We start from the raw sequence: 13,490 nt of genomic DNA on the forward strand, positions 1-13,490 counted from the left end.
TGGATACATACATAGCTATTACCTGTTAATTACCTTTCACCTCCTTTATTTACTATCCAAATTAACATCGATGTGGAAAGATGTGGACTGGACCGCAGTAGCATTTGAATTCAGAACATGTAGACGGGGGAAAAAACCAACAACAAGCAGACATGGACTCATTCACACGGACACAAACCAGGTTCAAGACTTAACCAATGGAAAAAAGGGAGACAGAGATTGAGGCAGACAGAGCTGCTTTGAAGGAAAACAGAGCCTTAACCCATTTTACAGTTGAATGACCCGAACCAACCCCTGACCCCCGATTCCCGAAAGCTAGTGTGTGTGTGTGAAAACCCTGTTCTTTTCTTCATCTCATTAGGCTGTGTGTCATGCTCTCCACTCCATTGTTCTGCCACCTCAGACCAGCTACTGGATGGGGGTGGTGGTGGTTCGTGCACATTCAGGGCTAAGTGCACTTGTTTTTTTCACTCATCTGTGTTTGGAGAGTGTGTATGGCTGTGGGTGTAAGCCGCCGTCTAACAAATGGCGTTTTCACCACACTTCAATCCCCTGAGTCAGAAGAGACAAGCTTCTTTGACTGGATGTTTTTCTGCACGAGCTGAGAAAAAAGAAGTGTTTTTCCACAGTCAATCAGCTCTTAACTGGCCAGTCTGTCACCTTAACCTCACACAAGAGTTTAAGACAGGGGCGAACTTGTTTTGAATGACTGTTTTTTGCTCCTTAACTACATGTGTGCATGCAATTTTCTGGCCACTTGCATCCAACATCCTACCCACGATGCCAGGTCTGCATACATATTTAATGCTGGGTGGCTCAAAGTGCAACTGACCGGATTTCCAAATAGGAAATGTGGATGTGTTGGTGAGGGGTCGACATGGTAACAAACAGCTGAGGCCGAGACCAAACCCCCCAACTGATTCTCACTGCCTCCAATTATATTTAACTAACTGATTTTCAGCAGCGCTTCCCCTTAATAAATGTGGCCAATCCATTTCATTTGGCCTCATCTTGTTACTCTACAAGCCTTGCCTCCCTCAGGTGCTCTTCCCTCGGGAGCTGTTGGCACTGATTGGTCGATAACAGAACCTGCCATCCCACTGAAGGATTATGGGGGATGCGGTGGAACAGCTGCTCCACTGTTAAACTGATGTAAAATGAAGGAGAGGGGAAGGAGACAAGGGAAGAAAAGGTGATGCCATGTCATTTCTAATGGGTTTAGAAGAAAAAAAGATTAGATTCAGGTGGAAAACAAGAAGATAAGAGGGTAAAAAACAAATCAAGAAAGCAAGAACTGACAGAGAGAGTGAGGATACAGGAGGATGGAGACAAATACCCAAAGGATGCATCAGCCAAACTCCAATTTGTGGCTGTTTGTCTGCATGAGGGTCGTCTGTTCAGCAGTGCATGAATATAGAGTGACTGGGAGGGTGAATCAACCTACACAGAGTCCAGACAATACTGTACTCATGGCGGCAACATCTTGAGCTGTCACGGCACGTTAGCCAAAGCGGGCGTGAGGCAGGCCGCGCTCGTCTGGCAGCATATCGTTACGCTAGACGCACAGGAATAAGGGATTTAGTTTGAGATAAGCATACATACAGAAAGACATAAGGGAGCAGTTAGGAGATAAGTGGCTGCGTGGACGAGGACTCGAGACGGGACAATAACAGAAAACCGGAAAAGTTGAAAAAAAGTTGTATTTCTGGGAAAACCCTGCATCGCCCTAATTGCTTCTTGTTTTTATAGTTAACATTCTGCTTTATATTCATAGATGACTGGCGGTAAAGTGACTAATATGGAGGCAGATCAGTGCAACAGGGAAACGCAGACACAGGTCAGAGGCATTTCTCTCAGCAGCTCCTTTATCCTTCGGCACTCTCCCTTATCTCCCTGATGGCTCCTTTATGTAGTGGCAGAGGTGAAAGTGGGTCACCTCCGTAACCCCAGTAGTGTCGGCTTCATCACCCTCAAACTGTCAGCTCCGTTACACTTCCCTGCAGGGCCTGGCCCATCACCTCCAGCTGCTTGCTATTGTGTCTTGTTCCCAAGGGTGGCCATGCAGCCAGGGGAGCATGTCCTACTGTCCCCAAAATAGGATGAAGCATGGTCTGCATACATGCATGCACAAGGTTTCATCCATTAACATAAAAAGACTAGACTGATAAGTGTAAATACGTATAATATGATTGGGAATATGCATGCAGGTGCCACAGTAGGAGATAAACTAAATATACACAAACTGAAATGAATGAAATATCACTGCACAAACATAAAGCAAAGCAGATTTCACTTACAATAACTAACATGTTGTATGCCAAGTGACATATTTATGAGTTATTGACAGCATGCGTGAAAACAGCTCTCTGAGGATCATCTAGTCGCTGCCTGGAGGACCCTCTGCCACTACACCAAAGGCCAAAGGTCTCTGAGGTCACAAAGCCACAATCTGCATTGATGCTGCATGGGACGCCACCGGCAAAACGCACATAAACACACACGTAAAGACACACAGTAGTACACACGGAGAGACAGACGGCACAGATCACTCGGTTACAAGGGGGATGGAAATCACCTAATAAGAAGAGACAAAGCCCCGGCTTGAGAAAAGCTTCGACTTCGCATGTGTCGTGACTCTCTGGCACAGTGACCACACAGCGTATCATTATCTACCCACAAACAGTTCAGGTGACTTAAGCGCACTTAGAGGCTGGAGCCTGTTTCCCAGCCGCGAAAAATACCACAATCGTTACTGTAGCAAAAACAGCAATGTTGTGGTGTCAACGTTAAGTCCGATAAGTCTTACTAAGAGGCTCACACAGATTGCTACCTGGGAAGTCCGGGTCTAAAGTTGTAGTCAAGAACCGTATAATAACAGTGTCTATCAGCTGAAACATCCACTGTCTATAATGAAAGACAACAGAGATACTGTCAACAGTCTGAGCATATAAGCAAAGTGGAGCTCTATAATAAGACATGGGAAATCCCAGAAGTAAACAAATCATTTCTTTGTCCAAATCTCACAACTCCAAACTAACAAACCCACTGACAAGTGATAGTACATCTATGTTCCTCTCTCTCTAGTCTGTCGTACCTTTGCCGTCTTTGTAAGCTTGTGTTTTCCCAGGTGAGCCTTTGGCATCGGGTCCCAGCAGCGGTTTGGGCGTCCAGAGAGAGTCCGGCCTCTGGTGGACCTTTGACACGGAGAGCAGGCGTCTACGCAGGCAGCCCTCCGGCCTGGGGGGCCTGGAGCCGGGGCCGGGGCCGGCCTCGGGCTGGAGGCTGTTCCCCATCTTGTTGGCGGGCCTGAAGGAGCACAGAGTTCGCTTCTCGCTGAGGGGGTCCTCATAGCAGGCCCTGTGCCAGCAGCTGACCACCGGCTCCGAGGAGAGGCAGTGCACGTATGTGATCATTGCTGGCTAAGGACCTTAACCCCCCACCCTCCCACCTCCCACCACCACCCTCCCACCCTCTCCTGCTCTATCCAGGACCCAAGCCCCCAACTCCTCCTCTTTCTTGAGTGACCCTCTCCCTCTCTCTCTCCCTGGACCTTCCACTTGTGTTGGGATGGAGGGGTGACTGTGAAGGAGACCTCCCCCCTTTGCTCCCAAAAACCCCTCAACAGGCCTCCCCCCCTCTCTTTCTGGGAAGACAGGAGGAGGAGAGAGGTTTGGAGGTTTTTGCAACCCACAGGGGACCCAATCCCCCTCCTCAATCTCCTCCTACTGTTTTTGTCCTTCCTCTCCCTCTCTCAGGGGATCCTATTGACTTGCATTGATTTGCCTGACAAAGGAAGGCTGTGCACAGTTTTAGATTACAAGATTTAACTCCAGAACAAATATTCCAAAGAAGTATTGCAGCATAAGGCTATTATCTGGAATAGAAAAATAGCCTACATGACTGTCAGTTGGCTGTCTGGTGGTGGACCGTCTGGCAGCTCGCAAAAACAGGAATTCTGACCCCCACGAGTGACCACGAGATATTTGAAGACTACTCCAAAGATGCAAAAAATAAGATTGGAAAAACAAAGGGCAGTGCCTTATTGGAAATACCTGTGGTCAGAGCCTGTTTTTGTCCATTGAAGTGACCCAGAAGCGTCCACCACAAATTGTGCAAAAGAGCTTCCAAAAAAAGGTCAAGAAACCATCCAGTCTTTTAAATGTGAGTTCATGTCCAAAGATGGCGAGCACCTTATTGGATAAATCAGAGGTCGGGTTAGAGAAATCAATCCTCCCGAAAGAACGCTCAGACAACTTTGCGGCATCTCAGAGCATCCTCCTCCCTCTTTCTCCATCCATATGAAACAGAGCAGCAACATTGTCCAGTGGCGTCCACATGGCCACAGTTCCTCCTCCTCCTCCTCTTCCTCTTCCTCCTCCCTCTTTCCATTGCTCCTCAACGCTGCTGTTCTAATCTGTAAACCCAGATTATCCAGCCTCCAGCCCCTCGCCTCTGATTGTGACAGACACACACACACACAACACAGATGGACACCAGGCTGTGGATAATTAACTACATCACCTCCCGTGTTCAAACGTGTGGAAGTTCAAGAAGACCTGGCGTGTTGTGTGTCAGCTGGTTGAATTAGGTGACGCAAACTGGAGCAGCGTGTGAGCCAAATATCAGCCCAGTGCCTCAGGTTTTCTCTCCACTCGATGGTGTTTCAAATCGAAAAAATCCAGTTGAAAACACATGATATAATACTTTGAAGTGCAAAAAAAAAAACACACCTGGTGAAGTTTAAACTTTTAAAGCTTGGACAAAGTTAATTGTAGATAAGAGTGAGACACAGATGGACAGACAGTCACACACAGACAGACGAAAGCGCAGCAGATTCCAGATAAAAAGATAATAACTAGGAGATACACACAGATTAGCAAACACGATTAGAGTATAGTCATGGGTGGCAAAAAACCTCAGAGTAACCTGCCAGGTGAGTGTGTGTTTGAGTGTGTGTGATACTTAATCAGGTTGGCTGTGTGGCAGACTGAGCTTAATGATACCACCATGGGATGGGGCAGGGCAAGACTAAAGAGTGGATAATAACTGATCTTTAAAAAAAAACTCAGCCTTCAGATGGAATTTGAGACATTTAATTGAATTCTATGAAAGGAAAAAAATAAAATAAAATTGAAAAGAAGTACTTTGGTACTAAAGGCAAATGTCTCCCTCTGGTGGTGGCTAACACCTGCACCACATGGTACATAAATAATCTATATAAACAAATACTTGAAGAAAAGGTGAGCTCATAAATCTACTGCAACTTGGGGGGAATAGGGAGAAAATGTGTGTGTGTCTGTGCGTGTTTGTGTGTTTGTGTGTTGGTGTGCTATCTTTCCAAAGCCTGAGCAGATAGCCAGAGGCTAAAACAGCCATTACCGATGGTTATCATTTCCACAGCCCTGTGAGTCAGCCAACACACAAGCTGATTACAAAACCAAACCACTGCAGCCACTCACACACCCACAAGTACAAAACATAATGGACAAACCACTGCACACACACACACACACACACACACACACACACACACACACACACACACACACACACACACACAAACACACTGGTCCAAAAATTTCTGTCCATGCCTAAATAGCACTTAACACTGCTATTGCCCTACATCCATCCATAAATACATAGAAATAGTGGGTCATCCAGGTCACAACATCAGTCATGCAGGCCTACACACATAATAGCAACATGCAACATCACAACAGGGTTTTTTTTTTTTACAGTGACACAGATAAACATACATTATTGGCGTTTTGTATGCAGGTACGTGTGTGTTTGTGGTGGTCACAGTCATGTATCATACACACACATACACACACACACCAGAGAAAATGTGCATGTCTGTGTATTAGTTGGCTGTGAATGTTCAGGTTTTGCCTAAGCACAGCATGCACGGCAGTCAGTCTCTCACAGCCCACTGACCATGAATGGGGATTATTACTAGTCAGGAAATGTGTGTGTGTGTGTGTGTGTGTGCGTGTGTGTGCATGTGCGTGTGTGTGCATGTGCGTGCGTGCCCAGTTTTTGAACAATGCAAAAGCCATGCTGGGTTCAAGTTGGGACAGTGTCTATTGTGTATGCCGGTACATGTGTATTTACATGCTTGTGTGTATATAAACTCTCCTGCTTATATGAACACTCACATGTGGGCAGAAGTTTGTGTGTGTGTGTGTGTGTGTGTGTGTGTGTGTGTGTGTGTGTGTGTGTGTGTGTGTGTGTGTGTGTGTGTGTGTGTGTGTGTGTGTGTGTGTGTGTGTGTGTGTGTGTGTGTGTGTGTGTGTGTGTGTGTGTGTGTGTGTGTGTGTGTGTGTGAGGAGGGGGAAGCTGAGGCGGAAAGCCTTTGAGAAAGGGACAATAGTAACCATGGATATGTGTAGGTCTGAATGGAGTGAGAGGAGCACCTGCATGCTGAGTTAGCCCTCTGTCTGGGGAAGTCATCCCTTCATCCACAGGGAGTCGGCCATTGTCTTCTCAAACTTCACTCACAACAAAACTTTTCCACCTTTGTCCCTGCAAACATCACAGATTCACGTTCGTCTACAAAGAAACTTTGTCTTCTGATACAAAAAAAGAAAAAAAAATACAGGGAGACCCAATTACTACTGACTCCTGGGCGTCTTTATACGTTTTCCATAAAAGCTGCTAAGTTCTTTTCAGGAGACAAAAGGTTCGCTGGAGTCCTGACAAGTTCCATTCACAGGCAACTGGAACTCCACCATCTATTGTTTACCTATCAAGACCAGCAATCTCCTCCTGTTCTCTTGGAAACCTCCGACTTGTTGACAGAGATCGACATCCAACCCAGAGATCCCACTTAAAATCCACACTCATTTACAAACTTGCATGATTTACAGATGCAAAAATATGTGAGAAATGGATAAAGTGGCTTCATTTCTACTGATTCTATTTTAAATGCAAACGATTTCACATGACAACTGAGTTGTTCAATGTTCACCTGGTTTAACTACTAAAATTATCTACATTAAGGAACTACTTTCCTGAAATTCAAGTATTCAAGTGTTCTATTTGACTTTTTTTTTTTTTTTTTAGGTCTCAACAGATTGGACTTGTAAACTTGGATTAAAATGTAATTGGGAAATGTAATATCTCAGTATCAGTATCTGTTCCAGGTAAATACAAATAACCTATTCTATTGGTCGACATTTCCACACCTCTCTCCTGTCCTCCATGCTCCTCCTCGCTCCTAAGCGGCCTGCCAAGTTGAGTGTGAGAACATCCATCAACACCACTACCCACAAGGCCAGAGGGCAGGTAATGGGTCAGCCTGGGGTCAAGAGGTCACAGTCTCTCAAGACACACGACACAGGTGCACTGGTTATTGACGGACCGTTCTTTCACAAGTTCAAATGGGTTAACAAGGGATAACTTCAATGGGGTTGCTAAAACGGGGCGATGAGACCTTGGTATGTGGCTGTGATTTCTTCTGAACATCAAAAGCATCTGTGACACCTCTGACATGGGGAAATATTTGTCCACACCAATCACAAAAACACAAAAGCACAATGTACTTTTAAGAGTTAAAAATGCCCAAATTGCCAAGTTATATCATCCACTATGAACACATTAAAATTAATTGTGCTGCTTTAATAAAAGATGATTTAAAACTATAATAATAACTCCATAAACCCTGTTTATCCATAACCGTGCTGCTCCTCTGATCAGAGGAGTATGTGAAAGTGTAAGAATCCAGGGAAGCGAAATGCCATGACTTAGTTGATGTTAAATATAGTGTTAGGCATATAGCTATGGGTCACTGGCCAGTAACACAACTGCCCCAGAGAAAAATCCACACCAAGCTCCTGCTGCCTTCCCAAGTGTGAGAAACTCACATGCACACAAACACCTACCTACACGCACGCAAACATCCACACACACACATATAAATGCATTCCTGGAATTACAGTTCACACACGTGCAGGTCTCACGCAAGAACACACAGATGCTTTCAAACATCTTTTCATATGTTTTCCATATCTTTCAATTAAAAAAGAAATAAAAGGTTCTTTAAAAGACCAAACATTTTCAAAACAAGACTCAGCACGTAAAACACATGTGTAAATGTCACGACATCAGGATGGAATTGGGGACATTGTTGTGGACTTGGCTTTTCATTTTTTGGCTGCAGTTGTTACTTTCTCTGGTTAAAATGACCAACACTGAGAGCACATTCATTCTGTAATGGCCATGATATAAAATGTAGTTTTTGCCTGATTTACATGCTCATGAAAGGCCATAGAATTAAAATCTAACACGCAGCTTATCTTTTTTATTTATTAATGTAAAAAAGTGACGCAACAAACTATTTCAAACTATTTACAAGATTAACCAAGTATCGATCTGTTGTTTAACATTACATTGTGACTAATTGTTATTAAAAGTTAGTGTTTTTAAATGTCTTGTTTTGTCCAAAACCAAAACATATTCAATTAGCAATTATATAAAAAAGATTAATGAAACAAATCCTCACATTTGAGACACAAGAACCTACAAATTTTGCTTGAAAAATTACTTCAATGAATAATCGATTAATTTTTGTCATGGACTTAACAAAATATTACAGTGCACAAAACCCATTTAGTCACTAAACACTTCCCCTAATGACTGAATTAGACTAAACATGTTCCAAATACACACTTATTTGTTGGCGCATCTGGCTGAATCGACACATCTGCACCTCCCCCTCTGCTGCTGCCCACATCCCAAACATCTGAAGCCACTATAATGCTCACACATCTGAGTGAGCTGCAATCAGAGTGACTGAAAACAAACCAAGGAACATTGGACCAAGTTCCACTCAGCCAAAGACATGTTTTTACAGATTGGACGAGGCCCGAGCTGACCTTAACTGACCTCACAACAAGGAGGTCGAGAGGATTCCCAGTGATGTTTGAGCTTGACGGGGGCTTACGCTCAACTTGACATGAAGAGAAATGTTGCATTTCTATACCGCTCCAACCGCAGGGAACCTCCAATTTGACGGAGAACGAGGTTTCCAAAAATCGCTCCAACTAATCCCGACTCATTCCCGTCTTATGTCGACTGTCGGAGTGGGGCTCAAGTGCAGAAATAACTTATGTAACGTACCAAAAAAGCCACACCAAGTGGTCTGGCTGCCTCGCAAAAGGGCTTACACTAAAATACAAGGCTTTACTCTGGGTAAGGGGAGTGGAGGGAGGGAGGGAGGGAGGGAGGGAGGCTATGAGTGAGTGAGTGTGTGGTCAAAACAGATGAGATTCCACTCCGGCCACAGCTGGATGTGAAGGAACACGGACTGAAAATGTGTCACATCTGCCTTAGAGTTGGCAACCCAAACTGAGGGGGGGGCTTGTTTAAATCATAACATAAGCAGACATTCTGTTACTGGCAACGACGTGGTGTAATCTACTGGTCGGATCAGTGTTTAACCCTTTACACCAAGTGTATCATATTTGGTTCAGACAGTTTTTGAGACCTCTACATCATCAGTGTCATACTTTTTCTTCAAAATGAATCTTATCTATTGTATAAAACATAACATTTAAACACATTAACTGTGAGCAATACATTAAAAAAAAGCCAGATCTATCATGATACAAATGAACATTAAAAAATAAGCAAATTGCTATTTTCTTTTCCAAATAGTTTGTCAGAAGGTCCAATAAAGACTCCAGTTTTCTGTAAATTACATTATGGTTTAGGCTTTAAGGGGTTAATTCATGTCATGTGCAGTATTTGGGTCAGTCTGTCATGTCTTTTGAAGCTGGAAACCCAAACCTGTGCTTTTGTTTTTCACTGCAAATGATGTGGGAAACTAGTCTATTTAGTCACAGCGAAGCAACTTTGAAACATTTTACAATGTTAACATGAAGTATTACAGGAAAGGGAGAAAGAGGGAGGAAGACCGTCACGCTACCATCCAGTTGTTTTGTTGGTCAAGATTAAGCACAGAAAGTTGAAGATTAAATGTAAAACCTGATAATGTTGTTTAAGAACACTCAATTATTACATCTAACAAAACTCAATTTCCCCTCCTGCACAATTCCCACATCTGTTTCTCTCCGTGCTCCAACTCTGACCAGAGTCACACAGTGTGGAAACTGTGTAACTGACAACATAAATTACTGCGTACAGCTGATGAACTGGGACGTTTCCACAAATAGTTGCACTGTTCAGTTTATATTACCTCATTTCTTAAAGCCATAAAGCTACAGGCTACACAGGGAGAAAAATGTTGTGGTTTCACAATGAGAGCGATTCTCTCATTTCTGAGATAAGAGCAGTTTGAATCGTCTAGTAAGTCGCAGCTGAGAACTTTTTTTTTTTTCCTCTCACATATTTTTCAACTTACAATTCCACTCATTTTCCAAATCTTAGGTTATTTCCTGGATTTGAAGAGTTTGCTTTCTGCTCAATATAATATTGGATGACTGCTGCTGGCCATCACACCAGAAATGTAGGCCAAGTTACAATATCAAAAGTTATGCTTTTAAACAGCCAATACATCAACTTATAAAGTGAAACCTGATCCACAAATTCAAAAATGTATATTTAGAGTTTTTTTCCCCAAGTATTTCTTAGTATTTTCTAACACTATTATGTGTGTTGTAGGTTGCAAGACAATGTTTTTCATCAGTCCACCAACATGCACAAAAAGAGTTAATGCAGTGTGTGTTTGTATGTGTATAAAACAAAGAGGGAAAAAAGAGCTCAAGTCGAACGTATAACACAGACTCAAGTGTCTAAGACCAAAAAAAAAAAAAAAGAAGCAAAAAGCAGCTGCCAGTAAAAGAGGAACCAGTTTTCTCCATATCACACTTCAACTGGTCAGTCAAGTAATAGCCAACACATGGCCCCACTCTGCAGGACAGCAGCCCAGCAACTGCTGCTCCGCCAGCTGTTACTGTGGACAACACACACACACACACACTCAGACACACAAATACACACACATCACTCATCTCTGCAAAAATGCACTCCCAAGTTTGATAAAGCAGCAGTCCCAACAGCACAAGTCGCATTTGAAAGTTTGAACACCGGCACTTCTTTGTGTTTCTCACCCGGAGTGAAAGCACGAACTGGGAAGAAGTGTGATTAAAAAGCACAGAGAGAGGGAAAAAAAGGAAAGGTACTGTAGGATTAAAGTCAGTAAACCTAAATGAGTCAGAGACAGAAAGAAGGAACAAAGGAAAGAATGATTAAAGAGTGAGAGAAGGAGGGTTTCCTTGACTAAAGAAAAACACATGAGGACGGACTCTGAGGCAGAGGAAGCCGCTGTGACAGAGGTTACTTTCCACACACAGGACAGAGATGGAGTTCAACTTTTCTTTGTCTCAGAAAGTCTGGGGGAAAAGTCTCACACCAGCACACACACACACACACACACACTGACATACTTACCTTTCAGACAGAACATGACTTTTCCCTTATTTCCCCATTTATCCACAAGAAACGAACACTGGTTTCTTCTTTCTTCTCTCCGTTTCCCTCGATTTTTACTCTTTCTTTCTTGCCCTCTTCTCCTCTCTTCCTCTACACCGCTCGGTCAAAGTGTTCACACACGGACGCACAGATCCTGACACATACACTCCTCTCTCCCGCTGCCTCTCTCGCCATCTCCCTCCCTCACGCTCTCCCCCTGCGCACACATCCACACATGCACATGCTCCGAGTGGCAGAGAGCCAACTCCTACACCGCAGGAAACTGCTTTGTGACCCCCTAACTCTGCTTCCCCTCTTTCTGTCTGTCTCTCCTTGCATCTCTGAATATCTCTTTACCACACTAACACCCCACCACCACCACCACCACCACCCCCTCCTCATCTCTCCGCCCCATCCGTGTTACTGTAAGAGGTAGCGAGCCAGAAGCCCAGCGTCAAACTAAAACTCTTAAAGCTGCTGTCATCCACAAGCCCCTTAACTGGTCTACTTAATGCATATACAAAAAGCAATATAAATGAATACATGTTGTGTACATAAACTAGTTCAAATAGTACATATGTCCTTATAAGGGCGGGCAAAAATAAAAACAAAATCACAAAAACACACACAGAGGAGTTTGAGCCTTGTGGAGGATTGTGATTGTAGAGAATCTGGGCAGTCAGCAGTTCAGCGTGAGGCAGGGGGCCCCGGCTTGAGGCCGATCCATTGTGCGCTGATCAAATATAATCGCTTTAATCCCCACAATTCAACTGTTTGTTATCAGAAACAGCTACAAGCTTGGTGCATCCCGACCTCTCCACGTTGGCCACGCTGAACGCCCCACACTGATAAAGAAACACAAAATACTGACTCACTCGCAGACTGTGGAAACACTGTCAAGTCAAAAAAAATACCATTTTGCTTTTTCAGCGTTGAGCAGCTGTTTATATCTAGAGCAACCACAAAGACTAGGACAAAACACTGCAGATGACCTCAGCTGAGAAAAAGATGCACTGACCAGAGTTTTAGTGTCTTTCTATGATTTCTGTGAACAAAAACGAATTTATAAGAGCAAGAAGAAGAGGAATAGTAGAAGTAGAAGAAGAAAAAACGCACAAAAGCTAAGACAGGACTTTTAGAGGGAGTGAGCTGAAAATAATAGTGTTATTGCCGTTTTGTAATAATGCAAGAATTTGTGACGTAAGGCTTGCAAGAAGAGGAGCAGGAAGTAAGCCCACTAATCAAAACAATCTCCAATGGCAAATAAACAATTTTCACTGTAGCATAAGTGCCCATTGATGTAATCTGTGAGGTGCCAAAATCCAAACACAGTGACAATAGGTATAGACAAAATGATAAGGTAGAAGATGCACTAATCAGGAGTGAAAAGTGTGTATTTGTGTGTGCTTGCTTGTACAGTGTGTGTGTATTTATGTACACGTATGTCATGGACATGCTAATCCCACCCACAATATGGCTTGAAGGATATGAGATTTCTGCCTCGACCAGATGTCACCAATTACAGGATGATTGGTGTGTGAAAGTGTGTGTGTGCTGTAGAGCCCCTCTGCAATGGTGAGTGGATAAAATGAGAGTGCAACAGAAACAACAACTCTAGAAATCACCATCAGCAATTAAAAATACACACAATTCCCTGAATAAACCAACCAACCAAACAAGACAATAAAGTTTGGCTCCATCAAATCCTCACCTTAATTGGCTGTGGCTTCACTCAAAATGGCTTTAACTTTAAACTTCATCGTAAACCCCTTGGCACCGAGGAACCACTTTGAGGTCAGTCTAATCACTGCTCTCGCAAAGCTGATGTGGCAAAACAGAGAGGTGGGTTTCCCTCCCTGTTCTAAACCAATCAAATTAAGATTATTGGCAGTGGAAATTGGTATAATAATGACATATACTAGCTACTGAACCAGTGTTGATAGCATCACCCTCTTAAGTTACAGTGAGGCGTAACCTGAATGTCAGAGCCTCCCCAAAGGGTCAAAACATAAAACAGAGAGAGATGGCAAAAGAACAATCTTCTGCCTTTCTTGATG

The 13,490-nt window shown here is 43.5% G+C and overlaps 1 protein-coding gene across 4 annotated transcripts in view; it reads right to left on the reverse strand.

Annotated features, from left to right (window-relative positions):
• nhsl1b (NHS-like 1b) overlaps window positions 1-13,490 on the reverse strand; it is a 105,018-nt gene that overhangs the window by 40,052 nt on the left and 51,476 nt on the right. Inside the window, exon 1 of one of the 4 annotated variants that reach the window (XM_084000386.1) lies at window positions 11,413-11,612. The exons of the other annotated variants lie outside the window; for them this stretch is intronic. Coding sequence (XP_083856512.1) covers window positions 11,413-11,428 — 16 coding nt within the window. The 5' untranslated portion in view covers window positions 11,429-11,612. Of the gene's footprint in view, window positions 1-11,412; window positions 11,613-13,490 lie in introns of those variants that run through there. 4 annotated transcript variants of the gene reach the window in all.

This window comes from Trachurus trachurus (assembly GCF_905171665.1).
Source record: "Trachurus trachurus genome assembly, chromosome: 24".
NCBI classification, from domain to species: domain Eukaryota; kingdom Metazoa; phylum Chordata; class Actinopteri; order Carangiformes; family Carangidae; genus Trachurus; species Trachurus trachurus.